This window comes from Scyliorhinus torazame, chromosome 8 (genome assembly GCF_047496885.1).
Source record: "Scyliorhinus torazame isolate Kashiwa2021f chromosome 8, sScyTor2.1, whole genome shotgun sequence".
NCBI classification, from domain to species: Eukaryota; Metazoa; Chordata; class Chondrichthyes; order Carcharhiniformes; family Scyliorhinidae; genus Scyliorhinus; species Scyliorhinus torazame.
The window spans coordinates 46,713,398-46,731,284 of NC_092714.1; the positions used below are offsets into that span (position 1 = coordinate 46,713,398).

At 48.8% G+C, this 17,887-nt stretch overlaps 1 protein-coding gene across 2 annotated transcripts in view; it reads right to left on the reverse strand.

Annotated features, from left to right (window-relative positions):
* LOC140427812 (omega-amidase NIT2-like) overlaps window positions 1–17,887 on the reverse strand; it is a 65,707-nt gene that overhangs the window by 14,791 nt on the left and 33,029 nt on the right. Inside the window, exons 5-7 of one of the 2 annotated variants that reach the window (XM_072513490.1) lie at window positions 15,774–15,862; window positions 14,125–14,218; window positions 3,595–3,669 (exon numbers count right to left, since the gene is read on the reverse strand). In XM_072513490.1, coding sequence (XP_072369591.1) covers window positions 3,595–3,669; window positions 14,125–14,218; window positions 15,774–15,862 — 258 coding nt within the window. The remainder of the gene's footprint in view (window positions 1–3,594; window positions 3,670–14,124; window positions 14,219–15,773; window positions 15,863–17,887) is intronic. The other variant, XM_072513491.1, reaches the window with a different exon arrangement.

A 17,887-nucleotide genomic window follows, 5' to 3' on the forward strand; every position in this document is an offset into this window, starting at 1 on the left:
TCCTCTTCCTCATGCGCCAGGCTTAGCCTGATTCAATTTAAGGTGCTACATAGAGCACACATAACGGGGGCAAGATTGAGCAGGTTCTTTGGAGTGGAGGACAAATGCGGGAGGTGTGGCGGGAGCCCGGCAAACCACGCACATATGTTTTGGGCGTGCCCGGCACTGGAAGGGTATTGGAAGGGAGTGACGGGAGTGATTTCGCAGGTGGTGAAGGCCCGGGTCAAACCAGGCTGGGGGTTAGCTCTATTTGGAGTTGCGGAAGAGCCGGGAGTGCAGGAGGCGAAAGAGGCCGATATCGTGGCCTTTGCGTCCCTCGTAGCCCGGCGCAGGATCCTACTCATGTGGAAGGAGGCGAAACCCCCCGGACTGGAGGCCTGGGTAAATGATATGGCGGGGTTTATTAAACTGGAGCAGATAAAGTTTGCCCTGAGAGGATCGGCTCAAGGGTTTACCAGGCGGTGGCAAACATTTCTCGACTACCTAGGGGAATGTTAGAGGGAAGACAGATGACCAGCAGCAGCAACCCAGGGGGGAGGGGGGGGGAGGAGGCTTAGTTGAGTATAGGTCAATAGAGTATGAGGTTTTGTTACTTGTATATTATTATTATTATTATTATTATTGTTAAAAAGTTTAAAAATTTCTGTTTTGTTGTTGTTATCGTTTCGTTTGTTTCGTAAGCGGGAAAAATGTTGCTCAGGGAAAAAAAATTTCAATAAAATATATATTTTTAAAAAAAGACTGGGGAGAAGCACCAGATGGTCATCGACTACAGTCAGACACATCAACCGGTACACGCAGTTTGATGCGTACCCCCTCCCCCGCATATCTGACATGGTCAACCAGATTGCGCAGTGTCGAGTCTTCTCCACAGTTGACTTGAAGTCCGCGTTCCACCAGCACCCTATCCGACCGGAGGACCACCAATACACTGCCTTCGAGGCAGATGGCCGCCTCTACCACTTCCTCAGGGTTCCCTTCGGCGTCACCAATGGGGTCTTGGTCTTCCAACGAGAAATGAACCAAATGGTTGACCAGTACGGGCATGTACTGTTACATGCCTGGGCTTGTCCCTGCTGGCTCCTAACCACTGTAGTAGATAATATGTGTATTGTGATAAACTGCCACTGTATTATATGTAATGTGGGAAACCACTGCCTGATGGCTCCGCCTCCCCTCGGGCTCTACGTTACGTTCACTACTTGTCTTGTGTTCATTGATGGCACATCACCTGCTCTTCTTTCAACGGACAGATTTTGATGGTTACCAAAGCAGGGATGAGAAACATCACTTGAACCAGCAGCAGTGATGGAGAAGCAGCTACAGGGGCTTTATCCACCATTTTAGCTTGGTGTCCTCTCTATACCTATGCGTCGGCCTTTGCCTTGGCCGCTACCCTCAACCAGGCGTGCAGGCCTGTGGCTTTCTGCTCCCGAACCCTCCATGCCTCCGAAATTCGTCACTCCTCCATCGAAAAGGAAGCCTAAGCCATTGTAGAAGCTGTGCGACATTGGAGGCATTACCTGGCCGGCAGGCGATTCACTCTCCTCACTGACCAACGGTCGGTTGCCTTCATGTTTAACAATACACAGCAGGGCAAAATCATGAATGACAAGATTCTGAGGTGGAGGATCGAGCTCTCCACCTACAACTACGATATCTTGTACCGACCGGGGAAGCTCAATGAGCCCCCAGATGCCCTATCCCGCGGTACAAATGCCAGCGCACAAGTAGACCGACTTCAGGCCCTCCACAATGATCTCTGTCACCCAGGGGTCACCCGTTTTTTTCATTTTGTCAAGGCTCGCAACCTGCCTTACTCCATCGAGGAGGTCAGGACCGTGACCAGGGATTGCCAGGTATGCGCGGAGTGCAAACCGCACTTCTATCGGCCATACAGAGCGCACCTGGTAAAGGCCTCTCGTCCTTTTGAGCGCCTCAGCATCGACTTCAAAGGGCCCCTCCCCTCCACTGACCGTAACATGTACTTCCTCAACATTGTAGACGAGTATTCACGATTCCCCTTTGCCATCCCATGCCCTGACTGACCTCTGCCACCATCATCAAGGCCCTGCACAGTCTCTTCACCTTGTTCGGGTTCCCCACGTACATCCATAGCGATCGGGGTTCCTCCTTCATGAGCGACGAGTTGCGTCAGTTCCTGCTCAGCAAGGGCATTGGCTCCAGAAGGACGACCAGCTACAACCCCCGGGGCAACGGACAGGTGGAGAGGGAAAACGCGATGGTCTGGAAGGCCGTCCTCCTGGCCCTACGGTCTAGAAGTCACCCAGTCTCCTGCTGGCAGGAGGTCCTCCCGAATGCGCTCCACTCCATCCGGTCGCTCCAGTGCACTGCCACCAACGAGACCCCTCACGAGCATATGTTTGCCTTCCCCAGGAAGTCCACCTCCGGGGTCTCGCTCCCGTCCTGGCTGACAGTCCCAGGGCCCGTCCTCCTCCAGAAGCATGCGAGGAGTCATAAATCAGATCCCTTCGTCGAGAAGGTCCTGCTCCTCCATGCCAATCCACAATATGCCTACGTGGCACATCATGACGGGCGACAGGACACAGTCTCCCTCCGGGATTTGGCACCTGCAGGTTCCCCAGTGACCATCATCACCACCCCGATCCTACACCCATCCCCTCCACCGCTATCCACCTACTTCAGGATCTGGCACCCGCAGGCCCACCGGCGACCATCACCACCACCCCCGCCCACACACCGCCACCCCCTCCACCGACTCAACTACTGGGTGAAGAGGAGGCCAACACGCTCCCGGACGCGCGGGTCTCGACACCGGTGCCCACACTACAGCCAGGACTGAGGCGATCACGGCGGAAGGTCAAGGCCCCCGACAGACTTGATCTTTAAGTCCACTTCACTCCCGCTGGACTTTTTTTTTAACAGGGGGTGAATGTAAACCACTGTATTGTATTGTATTGTACTGTTGTATTGTTACATGCCTGGGCTTGTCCCTGCTGGCTCCGAACCACTGTAGTATATAATATGTGTATTGTGGTAAACTGCCACTGTATTATATGGAATGCCTGATGGCTCCGCCTCCCCTCAGGCTCGGTATAAAGGTGGCTGGTCTCTGCCGCTGCCCCAGTTCGGGATCAGAGGCCAGGAGGCTTTCTGTTTTGTTTATTAAAGCCTCAGTTACGTTCACTACTTGTCTTGTGTTCATTGATGGCACATCACCTGCTCTTCTTTCAACTGACAGATTTTGATGGCTACCAAAGCAGGGATGAGAAACACCACTTATATCAGCAGCAGTGATGGAGAAGCAGCTACAGGGGCTTTATCCACCATTTTAGCTTGGTGTCCTCTCTATACCTAGCTCCAAGCGCAGGACACACAGCTGCTGTTCACCCATGTGACTAGATAGAAGGGCAAATACTGCCTCGGGCAACCCTGCGGCCACCTTGCCCCAGGCTCCTTTACATCAGTGAGTGAGATTTGATGGGGCGTCAATTGAACATCTCGACTAAAAGACAACACCTTGGACCGTACTTCACTGTACAGCATGGGGAAAGACAACATCTAGACACATAATAGCTTTACATTCCACAGTATAATTTGTCTTTTACTTGCCTCTTTTTGTATAAACATGAGCAAGTTCTGCAAACCTTATATCATAACAGATCCCAATCCCAATCTTGCAGTATGCTGCAAAGAGAGACAAAGATGAAAAATGACTAAAGCATGATCAGGCTTTATTTTAGAATATACACACATGTGTTTGTGTGTGTGGTTGTGTGTGAGATGTACAAAACATACATTGAAACACAGCATTTATAAAGTCCTTAATGCTAATAATTTTGCATGCACACATGATAAGAGTCCAGCCATAAATGGCATAACCTCTTGATTTATATTGTTTTTACTGTTGTAATTGACTTCAATTCTGCCAAGCCTAACAGACAGTTCACCTTTTCCTCTACTGTCACCATTTCAATCAGCTTCAGCATCAGAAATGAATACCATTAGCAGCATTGGTATTAAAAGATGATGACTTGTGCTTTCATATGCCATTTACTGTCTGCTTCTATCATTCACATCCAAAGATAAAGTTGCGCAAAGACTTTAGAAACACTCCACATGTCCATATATATCAGCATGAGTTCATATTTACAATAGTCCCACAGCAAGTTCCTAGTCTCTTTCTAATCTTCTTGGGAAGCTTTAGAATGCAGTGTGACTACTTCACAGAAGGGGAGTGGATGCAACCGAGGGAAAATAATGCCCAACCATTGTTAAACATCTCCTCATACTGATACCAGATACTAATCTGCAGAGGTTTGTTTTATGTGAACCATGACATTCTTTTTTTTTAATAAACATTTTATTGAGGTATTTTTGGTATAGTGACAACAACAAAATAAACAATATACATGAAACCATAAACATAGTGCAAAAACCATTTACCTCTCATACAGATCCCACCCTTATAGACCCCCCACTCCAATCTAAACTACTCTCCCCACTACTCTGCTGACGATTAATTTCCTGCTAAAAAGTCGACGAATGGTTGCCACCTCCGGGTGAACCCTAAGAGTGACCGTCTCAAGGCGAACTTGATTTTCTCCAAACAGAGAAAGCTAGCCATGTCCGAGAGCCAGGTCTCCGACTTTGGGGGCTTTGAGTCCCTCCATGCTAATAGTATCCGTTTCTGGGCTACCAGGGAAGCAAAGGCCAGAACATCTGCCTCTTTCTCCTCCTGGATTCCCGGGTCATCTGACACCCCGGCAATCGCTACCTCTGGGCTCAGGGCCACCCTTGTTTTTAACACCGTGAACATGAAGTCCGCAAACCCCTGCCAACATCCCCTAAGCTTTGGACATGTCCCAAACATGTGGACATGGTTTGCCGGTCCTCCCGCACATTTTGTGCACCTGTCCTCCACCCCAAAGAATCTGCTCATCCGGGCCATTGTCATGTGAGCCGGTGAACAACCTTAAATTGTATCAGGCTGAGCTTGGCACATGTTGCAGACATGTTGACTCTACACAACGCATCTGCCCATAGACCATCCTCTATCTCACCTCCCAGCTCCTCCTCCCACTTACGCTTCAGTTCCTCGGTCTGCGTCTCCTCCGACCCCATAAGCTCCTTATAAATGTCCGAGATGCTCCCTTCTCCTACCCACCCTCTGGAAACTAACCTGTCCTGAATTCCCCTTAGCGGTAGGAGCGGGAAGATTGCCACCTGTTTACGACAGAAGTCCCGCACCTGCAGATACCTGAATTTGTTCCCCCTCGCCAACCCAAACTTTTCCTCCAATGCCCTCATACTCAGAAAGCTCCCTTCTATGAACATATCCCCCATCCTCTCAATCCCCGCTCTCCGGCATAACCGGAACCCCCCGTCCATACTCCCCTGGGCAAACCGGTGATTATCACAGATTGGGGCCCAGACAAATACTCCCACTGCTCCCACATGTCTCCTCCATTGGCCGCAAACTCTCAGGGCCGCCACCACCACTGGACTGGTGGAGTACCATGCCGGCAGGAACGGCAGAGGCGCAGTTACCAATGCCCCCAAACTGGTGCCCTTACATGAAGCCGCCTCCATAGGTACCCATGCCGACCCCTCCCCCACCACCCACTTCCTGATCATGGCTATATTAGCCGCCCAGTAATAGTTGCTAAATATTGGCAGCGCCAGCCCGCCCTCTCCCCGACTCCACTCAAGGATTACCTTCCTTACTCGCGGGGTCTTGCCCGCCCAGACAAAGCCCGTGATCACTCTGTTGACCTGCTTAAAAAAGGACCGCGGAATAAAGATGGGGAAACACTGAAATACAGATAGGAATCTCGGGAGGACCGTCATCGTCACCGTCTGCACCCTTCGAGCCAGAGACAACGGAAGCACGTCCCATCTCCGAAAATCATCCTTCATTTGGTCCACTGACAAATCCCAAATTTCTTTACCCGTCAGCCATTGAACTACGTAGCTCATCTTTTGTTTGACCCGAGACTATCCTGTCTCTACTTACGCGTTTTTTTTTCTTGGCAAAACAATTGAAAAGGTTCTAACAGTGTTCTTTTAAAACTTAAAAATGTTTGAAAATTCAAATTTAATTACTGCAACTTGCAAGCTTAGCTCTGATCTCAACTCAGAACTAAATTTACGATTTGCTTAACACAACTTGTATAACATTTACAACTTAATTAATTCATTATCTTAACAATTTTTCTTTTAACAAGTTTTTCTTACATTCACAAAAATGTTGGCAAAGTCAACTATCATCTCCAGATTTACACTTTTTAAAATGGTGTCAGTGATCTTCTTTAAGTTTCTATTAATTCACAAATAAAATGAGATAAACATTATTTCAAGTAAGTAAAACTTAAGATTCTGGCAATTTCAATCAATTGCTTTCGAAAATAATAACTTTTATCAAAGAGGTGGAGAAACCCACTGGTTTCCTTTAATTAATTCAAAACGTAACTTTGCTGGAGTTCACTGACTCAAAGGAAAGGTATTCGATTACACTACAGGCTGCTGCTGTTATCTCAAGGCCTGAGTGAGAAGCACTGTCTGTCGTCTTTAACTTTGGCTGCTGCTGTTAACCCTTTGAGAGACTTCTGCTTCAACCAACATGCAGCATCCAGCTCTTGAAATTTATCCAAGCAATTCCCCACAATCTCAACTAGTCCTCAGAACTGCGTTTTTCGCCACTACAGTCCAAGGGTACAATTTTAGCTTAATCAACTATAGATTTAAAACACTCGTGGAACTGAACCATCTTCCGATGTCCCATCAGTTAATCAACAACACTCGTAGAACTGAACCATCTCCCGATGTCCCATCATTTAAACAACAGCACTCGTAGAACTGAACCATCTCTCGATGTCCCATCAGTTAATCAACAACACAATTAACCCAAAACTGAATTGTCAATTATGATATCCCATTAGTCTAATTTGCTAATCCCCGGACTGACCTTTGATTTCGTCGAGACGATCTTTCCGTACCAACCGCGAGTGACCAGACTAATCAGACGATAAGAAGAGGGGAAAAAGCAATGCACGGTGATTTTCCAGCTATACATTGTGGGCCCCTTCTTCCCACTCTCCCTGTTCATAATCAGTCTAATTCTGATTTCGCAGTTGGTCAGAACCGTCTTAAGAAATCCCGGATTTCGGCACCAAATGACAAATCCCAAATTTCTTTACCCGTCAGTCTGGCCTCAATAAAAGTCGAGATGGATTTGCAGGTACAGCATTAGTTATTTTATTTAGCTTGCAAGCTTGATTCATTTCACAGAGGCATAAGACACATCCTGTCTCCTACACCCCGGAAAGCGAATGAACAAAGAGACAAAGGGATCTCTGCAAATCAATTCAAATGGTATCAAGTTTCACATACACGATTCCCATAGGTCATCCTATACCCCTCCTGACCTAGTCAGACATTCTGATTGGCTCACTTCCAATCCCTTCCTCTGGCCCCTATTACCCAGCATCCTTTTCTCCTCCTTTGGTGGACACACCTCCTCCTTGCTTTGCCATGCGGTCTGAAATCCTTTGTCTGTGAACTCACCAGAATGAGACTGGCCTATCTCTACATTACAGTAACTAATATCTCTAAAGTAACTATTTTATATCACATTCGTCACCACCAGCCAGGCCAGATTTAATTTATGCAGCAGGTCCCATTCCCGCGCCACTTGGATGCCTAGGTACCTAAAGCTTCCCTCTACTAATCTAAACGGCAGCTCTCCAGTCGCCTCTCCTGTCCCCTCGCCTGGACCACAAACATCTCACTCTTTCCCATATTAAGCTTATACCCCGAAAACCGGCCAAATTCCCCTAGAGTCCTCATGATTTCTTCCATCCCCTTTATTGATTTCAAAACGTACAAAAGCAGGTCATCCGCAGAGAGCGAAACCGTGTGTTTCCACCCCCCCCCCCCCCCCCCCCCCCCCCCCCCACCGGACCAGTCCTCTCCAGCCCTCGAGGCTCTCAGAGAAATTGCCAACGGCTCTATAGCTAGCGCAAACAACAATGGGGAGAGGGGGCATCCATGTCTCATCCCCCGGTGCAGTCTAAAATAGTCCGATGTTGTCCTATTCATCCGTACACTTGCCACAAGAACCTGGTACAGTAACCTGACCCAGTCAATAAAGCCCCGCCCGAATCCGAACTGTCCCAGTATCTCCCACAGATAGTCCCATTCTACCCGATCAAAAGCCTTTCCTGCAACCATTACGATCACTACCTCCACCTCCCTACCTCCGGGGGCATCATGATCACATTTAGCAGCCTTCTTACATTGGCCACCAACTGCCTATCCTTAGCAAACCCTGTCTGGTCCTTCCCAATACCATCCGGAACACAATCCTCGATTCTGGAGGACAAGATTTTGGCCAGCAACTTGGCATCTACATTCCACAGGGAGATCGGCATGTAGGACCCACACAAATCAGCGAAATTGTTGCCTGTGACATCGCCGGGGGCAACACTCCTTTTTCCCTTGCCTCATTGAACAACCTCATCAACACCGGCCCCAATATCCCCGAGAACGTTTTATAAAACTCCACTGGGTACCCGTCTGGACCCGGGGCCTTACCCGCCTGCATGGCCTTCAAGCCCTCCACTATCTCTTCCAGTCCGATTGGGGCCCCCAGCCCTTCTACCCGCTCCCCGTCCACCTTTGAGAAATTCAGCCTCTCCAAGAAGTGCCTCATTCCCTCCAGCCCCTTAGGGGGTTCCGACCTGTACAGCCTGCTGTAGAAATCCCTAAACGCCTTATTCACCCCTACTGAATCACCAACCAGGTTCCCATCTCTGTCCTTTACATTCCCTATCTTCCTAGCTGCCTCCCTCTTTCTAAGCTGCTGTGTAAGCATTCTGCTGGTCTTCTCTCCATGTCCATAGATCGCCCCCCTCGCCTTTCTCAGCTGGTCCACCGCCTTCCCTGTGGTCAGCAAGCTAAACTCCGCCTGTAGCCTCCGCCGTTCCCTTAAAAGCCCTGCCTCTGGGGTCGCCGCATACCTCCCATCAATCTGTAGTAATTCTTTTATCAGTCGGTCCGTCTCCGCCCTGTCCACCTTCTCCCTATGGGCCCGGATCGAGATCAGCTCCCCTCTGACCACCACTTTCAGTGCTTCCCACACCACCACTGCTGAAATTTCCCCCGTGTCGTTGACCTGCAGGTAGCTCTGAATACATTTCCTCAGTCGCTCGCACACCCCTTCATCCGCCAAAAGTCCCACATCTAACCTCCAGTGCGGCGCTGGTTACTGTCTTTACTAACCTGCAGGTCAACCCAGTGCAGAGCATGGTCTGAGATTGTGATCGCCGAGTACCCCGTGTCCACCACCCCAGCCAGCAAGGCCCTGCTCAAAATAAAGAAATCAATCCGGGAGTACACTTTATGCACGTGTGAGTAGAAGGAGAACTCCTTCACCCTCAGCTGCCCAAATCTCCATGGATCCACCCCCCCCTCCCCTCCCCCATCAGCTCCATGAACCCTCTTAGTTCCTTTGCTATTGCTGGCACCCTGCCCGTTTTCGAGTTTGACCGGTCCAAGCCAGTGTCAATAACTGTGTTCAAGTCCCCTCCCATGACAACCTGTGCGAGTCCAGGTCCAGTATCTTCCCCAGCATCCTGTTTATAAACTCCACATCATTCCAATTTGGTGCATACACATTTACTAATACCACCTGCACTCCCTCTAGCTTCCCACTGACCATAATGTACCGACCTCCCACATCCGAGACTATTCTACCCGCCTCAAACACCACCCACTTATTCATCAGGATCTGACCCCTCTAGTCTTTGAATCTAGCCCCCGAGTGAAAGGCCTGACTGACCCAGCCTTTCCTCAGTCTAACCTGATCCGTAACTCTAAGGTGTGTCTCCTGCAACATTACCACGTCCACCTTCAATCCCCAAAGATGCACGAACACACGAATCCTTTTGACCGGCCCATTTAACCCTTGGGCATTCCAGGTGATCAGCCTAGTTGGGGGGTTCATTCCCCCCCCCCCCCTCCCCCCGCCGATCAGCCATCCCTTTTTTCAGGCCCGCCTCCAGCCTGTGCTCCGCACCTCCACCGGTCCGTCCCGAGGCAGCCCCTGCCCCCAACCACCTCTCTGTCCCTCAGCTCAAGTCCCTCCCTCATCAGCAGAACATTCACCCCCCTCCCCCCCAGTAACAACACCCTGTAACCCAACCCCTTTACTAAGCCAAACATATGCCCACCTCCCAATGCGCTTCCAAGAGATAGCTCGCCCAGCTAGTTTGGTGGCCCCCATCCCCGGCGCCAGATAGTCTCCCACCTATTGTTCCCTCCCCAACCTCCCTCCCCCACCCATACAAACAAACTCCAGCATCAAACAATCCCCACACAATTGCCCAACAGAAAAACACCAAGATCTAAACAAGCACCCCTCCATCCCCCAACAGTGCAAATGAAAAACTTAACTCACTCAGCTCTACTGCTGGTTCAAATCAATGCAAATCAATGCAAATCAATGCAAAAGGCACCACAAACATCTTCCATGAAATGCAAAACGGGAAACTTTTTACAAAAACAGAGAAACAAAAAGAAAAAACAAAAACAGGGCCCGGATCGAGATCAGCTCCCCTCTGACCACCACTTTCAGTGCTTCCCACACCACCACTGCTGAAATTTCCCCCGTGTCGTTGACCTGCAGGTAGCTCTGAATACATTTCCTCAGTCGCTCGCACACCCCTTCATCCGCCAAAAGTCCCACATCTAACCTCCAGTGCGGCGCTGGTTACTGTCTTTACTAACCTGCAGGTCAACCCAGTGCAGAGCATGGTCTGAGATTGTGATCGCCGAGTACCCCGTGTCCACCACCCCAGCCAGCAAGGCCCTGCTCAAAATAAAGAAATCAATCCGGGAGTACACTTTATGCACTTGTGAGTAGAAGGAGAACTCCTTCACCCTCAGCTGCCCAAATCTCCATGGATCCACCCCCCCCCCCCCTCCCCTCCCCCATCAGCTCCATGAACCCTCTTAGTTCCTTTGCTATTGCTGGCACCCTGCCCATTTTCGAGTTTGACCGGTCCAAGCCAGTGTCAATAACTGTGTTCAAGTCCCCTCCCATGACAACCTGTGCGAGTCCAGGTCCAGTATCTTCCCCAGCATCCTGTTTATAAACTCCACATCATTCCAATTTGGTGCATACACATTTACTAATACCACCTGCACTCCCTCTAGCTTCCCACTGACCATAATGTACCGACCTCCCACATCCGAGACTATTCTACCCGCCTCAAACACCACCCACTTATTCATCAGGATCTGACCCCTCTAGTCTTTGAATCTAGCCCCCGAGTGAAAGGCCTGACTGACCCAGCCTTTCCTCAGTCTAACCTGATCCGTAACTCTAAGGTGTGTCTCCTGCAACATTACCACGTCCACCTTCAATCCCCAAAGATGCACGAACACACGAATCCTTTTGACCGGCCCATTTAACCCTTGGGCATTCCAGGTGATCAGCCTAGTTGGGGGGTTCATTCCCCCCCCCCTGCCGATCAGCCATCCCTTTTTTTAGGCCCGCCTCCAGCCTGTGCTCCGCACCTCCACTGGTCCGTCCCGAGGCAGCCCCTGCCCCCAACCTCCTCTCTGTCCCTCAGCTCAAGTCCCTCCCTCATCAGCAGAACATTCACCCCCCTCCCCCCCAGTAACAACACCCTGTAACCCAACCCCTTTACTAAACCAAACATATGCCCACCTCCCAATGCGCTTCCAAGAGATAGCTCGCCCAGCTAGTTTGGTGGCCCCCATCCCCGGCGCCAGATAGTCTCCCACCTATTGTTCCCTCCCCAACCTCCCTCCCCCACCCATACAAACAAACTCCAGCATCAAACAATCCCCACACAATTGCCCAACAGAAAAACACCAAGATCTAAACAAGCACCCCTCCATCCCCCAACAGTGCAAATGAAAAACTTAACTCACTCAGCTCTACTGCTGGTTCAAATCAATGCAAATCAATGCAAATCAATGCAAAAGGCACCACAAACATCTTCCATGAAATGCAAAACGGGAAACTTTTTACAAAAACAGAGAAACAAAAAGAAAAAACAAAAACATGAATGTTGCAGCCAAGCTCAAAAGTTCTCAATCCATCACCAGCCCTTTCTTTTTTCGCAAAGTCCAACGTGTCCTCAGGCGACTCGAAGTAGAAGTGCTAATCCTCATGAGTGACCCAGAGACAGGCTGGGTATAACAGTCCAAATTTCACCTTTTTCTTAAAAAGGATCGACCTGATCTGGTTGAAGCCTGCTCTCCTCCTGGCCACCTCTACACTCAAGTCCTGGTAAACCCGCAGGATGCAATTGTCCCATTTACAGCTCCGTGTCTGCTTGGCCCACTGTAGAATGTGCTCCTTATCCGAGAATCTGTGGAATCTCACCACCATTGCCCTCGGGGGGTCTCCCATTCGCGGCTTCCTCGCGAGTGATCTGTGAGCCCTATCGACCTCCAAGAGCCGGGAGAATGCCCCATCCCCCAGCAGCTTCTCAAACATGTCTGCGACGTATGCTCCAGCGTCCGTTCCTTCGGACCCCTCCGGGAGCCCGATGATTCTTAGGTTCTGCTGGCAGGACCTATTTTCTAGGTCCTCCACCTTCTCCAGGAGCTTCTTCTGCTGGTCCCTCAGCATCATTTCATTTCATTCATCCCCACCTGCAGCTCCACCACAGCCTGATATTCCTCCTGCTCAGCCAGCGCCTTCTCCACCTTCTGGATCGCCGATCCTGGGCGTCCAATCTATGCTCCAACCGTTCAATCAACTCTTTTATTGGGTCCAAGCAGTCCTGTTTCTGCGTAGCAAAGCCTTCCTGAATGACGTGCATCAGCTGCTCTATAGACTGCTGGGTCGACAATCCAGAGGTCCGAATCTCCGCCATGCTGTCTTCTGTTGCAGCTACAGCCCAAGCCGTCGCTATCTTTTTGTTTCTGCCCTTACAAACACTTCTAGTCCTTCTCTCCATGCACCGAAGTGGGAATTCAGTAAACAATTGCCACTAACATCTGTTTTACAAACCAAGTCCGGTAGAAAAACGGGGGAAAGGTTCAAAAGTCCGACCAGAGCGGGAGCCACCAAATGTGCGACTTACTCCTTCATAGCCGCCACTGGAAGTGAACCATGACATTCTATCGTGTGAGATACCTGAGCACCGCAGCAATCCTGTTCTAGGACAGTCTCTTACTCACAGCGGAATGGCAGTTTTTGGATGGGGAAGGTGAAAGAGGGAACAAGTGGGATTTGTAGGAACTACTGACATTCAACAAGAATCACAAGCCATTGGTGGCAATGGGAATTAACAGGAATTATAAAATGGTCACATTTGATGGCTATGGGCGGCACGGGAGCACAGTGGTTAGCACTTTTGCTTCACAGCGCCAGAGACCCGGGTTCAATTCCTGGCTTGGTCACTGTCTGTGCGGAGTCTACATGTTCTCCCTGTGTCTGCGTGGGTTTCCTCCGGGTGTTCCGGTTTCCTCCCACAAGTCCCAAAAGACTTGCTTGTTAGATGAATTGGATATTCTGAATTCTCCCTCAGTGTACCCGAACAGGTGTCGGAGTGTGGTAACAAGTGGATTTTCACAGTAACTTCATTGCAGTATTAATGTAAGCCTACTTATGACACTAATAAAGATGATTATTACAGCTAATCAGTAATATATCTACAGATAGATAAATAAATTAAAGCTTCAACTGAAAACCTAGTTTGTGCAATTCAAATGTTTAATTTAACATGCTTACAACTTTGCTTTTAGAATAATTACCTTTAATCTTCCATTTGCGTTTCATGATTTCTTGACTGACAAGTTGGACATTAGTCTAATGATCTGGTATTAGCCAATCCCCTTGGTAATGAGTATGCACACATTGTGATTTGTTCAGCAGCCAATGTCTCTCCTTTTTTATACAAGAGGTTGGCTTATATGTTAGTGTTCCACCCAATAATCTAATCAAAAACCTCCACGTGAAAGATAATAGCCATTAACTTGCATCTCACACCGAGCAACTTCAGTACAAGTGATGCCATTTCGAATTTTAAAAGAACAGACTCGTGTAATTCCAGAGTCGTATGGATTCATACATTCAACCGATTCTGTGTTGTTACTTACGGGTATCAAAGGTGCACATCGTGCTGCCAGGAGAGAATGCCTCAGATTCCCGGAAACAGATTTTCCCAGGTACATCAATGTCAAACAAGTGAATCTGGTTCAAATATACAACATGGGCAGTTAGTGATTTTTAGAAAAAGAAAAATGATTTTTTCCAATTAAGGGGCAATTTAGTGTGGCCAGTCACTTCTATATTATCCAGTAAAATTTACTTTAAGCAGAATGATGACTTGTGATCAGCTCATGATTTAACCCCATCCTGTCACCTGTTGTTTACTAGGATCTTGTGGTGTCCATTCTAAAGTTGTTTTTCTGACATTTCCATCCTACATATCACAGTCAGTTCCTGTTCACCTCATTGTTCATCCAGGAGCAGGATGCCAAAGCTGGCATTCCTCTTCACACCATAGATTGTTTGAGACAGGATATTGGGAGCACTGATAAAAACTGCTTACTGAGTTGACTGTGTAATTTGCTGACCACACAATCCCGTTTATCTCAATAACATGAGCAAGTTAGCTAACTTAAATCCCATCGTGCATTGTGGCCACTGCTTGTAGCAAGGGTTTAAATACGTATTACTGCTATGTCGTAAAATACATGTTTAATGGTTAGTAATGATTACTGGGTATATTTTCTATGATTAATCTCAATCTTTAATAAACTAACTTATGTAGAACTATTCTATTGTTGTCCTAGCTATCCAGTTTTAAGAGGTCTCATCTCTGGACACCCCCTTCAATCCTTAGTTAATAATCAGAGATATTTAGCCCTTGAAACCAAATCCATATTGTGGAAGTAAAAGAAACTTATGTTATGACAGTGTTGGCCACAGTATCGTAAAAATCCATCTTCATTATCAAATCTATTTGATCCCTTTTTCTACTGAAACTTTTTTAAGCCAATGGCATGCGTAATGATCACTCGCACCAGTCAGAAACCATTGGCTGGATTCTCCGATTGTGAGGCTACGCCCACACGCTGGTGTGGGAACGATGCTGTTTTACGCCCGGACATTCGGCGAAAACGGCCACCGATCCGCCGTGTGGCTGGGGGCTAGCATGCCGGCAGCGTAGAGCACCCAGCTCTAGCTGCCGATATAGCCCGGAGAATTGCCGGGTCCATGGCCGTGCATGCGCATGACGGTGGCCTGCAGCAGTCGCACAGTGCAACATGGCGCTGGCTGCTCGCGGACCTGGCCTGTGAAATAGTGCTCCCCCTTTGGCCGGTTCGCACACCCCGGACCACTCCTCCCACAGTCCAAAGATGTGCAGGTTAGGTGCATTGGCCATGCTAAATTGCCCTTAGTGTCCAAAAACGTTAGGAGGGGTTATTGGGTTACGGGGATAGGGTGGAAGTGAAGGCTAAAGTGGGTCAGTGCAGACTCGATGGGCTGAATGGCCTCCTGCACTGTATGTTCTATGTTCTACGTACTCATACAACTAGCCAACACTGTGCCCAATTCTCTGCACAATCTTGTGCTGTAACGTGGTATCTCATTCAAACTAGGTCGAAAGTCTTCAGCATTGTTTCATGTTGGGCCTTGAAAGAGAGAGAACTTCCACTTATCAGCTTAGGCTAAAGTGGAAAAGAAGTTCTTCTGGCCTACTGCTCCACCCAGTCACTGCCAAATAATAAAGATTTTACACCTTTCTGTACTTCATCAACATAGATCCATTTGGTGCAAATACTGTACAGGCGTTGTAGAGTTTCCCACCATCTTCTTCCGGAATAGAGCCTTAAAGAACATAAGCAACCATTTATATTCAGCTACTGGCAAAAACAGCATTGCTGCAAATTTACCGAACAACAATTTCACAAATACAAATCACAGCATGGTGGCACAGTGGTTAGCACTGCTGCCTCACAGTGCCAGAGATCCGGGTTCAATTCCCACCTTGGGGGACTGTCTGTATGGAATTTTGCATGTAACCCCCGTGTCTGCGTCGTTTCCTCCCACAGTCCAAAGATGTGCAGGTTAGGTGGATTGGTTATGCTAAATTGCCCTTAGTGTGCCGCGATGTGCAGGTTAGGTGGGTTGCAGGATTGGAGTGGTGGAATAGATCTAGGTAGGGTGCTCTTTCGGAGGATTGGTGCAGACCCAATGGGCTGAATGGCCTCCTTCTGCACTGTAGCGATTCTATAATTCTATGAATACAACAAGCTGCCCAACGTTTTCCACTATTTTAATATAAAATAACAAAAAAGGTCATCACTGGTTAAAAGAAAGTAAAAATAAGGCATGAATATCCCAAAGCACTTTATGCCCAGTGCAGTGACTGTTAATACGTTAGAGAGTGGCCTGCTGACAGCAAGGTAAAGAATGATGTGACATTGGACACTGGGAAAACGTTTTGCTCTAATACAAATAGTTTGAGGGATCCTGCATGTCCACCTGAGCTACCAGACTTTGTCTAATGAGCAGAGCATTAAATTCTATCATGGGTGGATGGGAGGTGGGGAAGGCCATATAATGGGGAGGAAAGGCTTGAGTTGACAGACCATCACCTTCCTGGGAATTTAACTCAATTATGTTTAGGGTGGAAAGGGTCTTGGGGAATGGGGAGAGGGGGGAGGGAGGGGGAGGAGTCGTCCTTTCTTTTCAGAGACCCTATGTCCAATCGAAGGATCTCTCAGTAGTGCTGCTCTCACGGAAAGAGCCCTCTGCCCTTTACACTAATCCATCTCTATCCCTCGCCAGGGCTTGCCTGGATTCTGGGATCCCAGTGACATTGCTCCTCCTTGTGCCTATTGTAGTACCAGCAGTGGCCACTGCTCCTGGTGCTGCTGATGGTACGCAGGAGCTGCCTGCCTCTGATTGGCCAGCAGCTCTAGGAGGCGGACCGTTCCTCCTGCTGGATGCAGGAACCTTAACAACAGGCAGCAGATTGCCTGATTGGCGTTTAGTCACTCCAGGGCTTCCAGAAATGGCCATGGCGGGATTTCCCTGGCTTTCCGACCAGTGGATGGGCCCACCGCCCTGACCATTAAATTCTGCCCAATGTCTTACCTGAGAGATAGCACCTACAACACAGCCTTACTCAGAACTGCAGTGAAAAAAAGTGTCAACCAAATTAGGTGCTCAAATTGCAGAGTGGACCTTGACTTCAGTGGTGAGAAAACCACCAGCTCAAGCAACTCGCCATGATCCATTTGAAAATGTGGGTACATCCATTACTGTAATATTTGCGATATGTGGGGATGGATTCTCAGATTTGCAGACTATGTGCTGACGCTGGCGTGGGAACAGTGGCGTTTTACGCCAGAAGAAATGGTGCAATAACTGCACTGATTCCCGGACCCATGCAGGTAAAGCTCCCGGTTCCCATGCCAAAAATGGCTGGAGAATGGCCGGGTCCGTGGCCGCGTATGCGCATGGTGGCGGCCTGCTGTGGCTGTGCTGTGCAACATAGCGCTGGCTGAGCGCAGATCCAGCCTGCCAAATAATGTCCTCCAATAACACCCCCCAGCCATACCCCTTTTTTGAGGGGGTGGAGTATTGCAAAAGCGGCAACGCCCCCCCCCCCCCCCCCCCCCCCCCCCCGATTTCGGCGCAAACGGGGATTCTCTGGCCGATGGCCGAATGCAATTTTGCCGTTGCCAACCAGAGAATCCCGCCCGTGGAGTATAGTCAAAAATTATACATAATATTGTTATGCATGTGTCACAAACACAGCTGGAGCGAAAGCAGCATTGTAGCACACACGGTCATAACGATAGTGCTCATTTGTGGTGTGCAATTTTAGAATTTGCCAGCTAAATA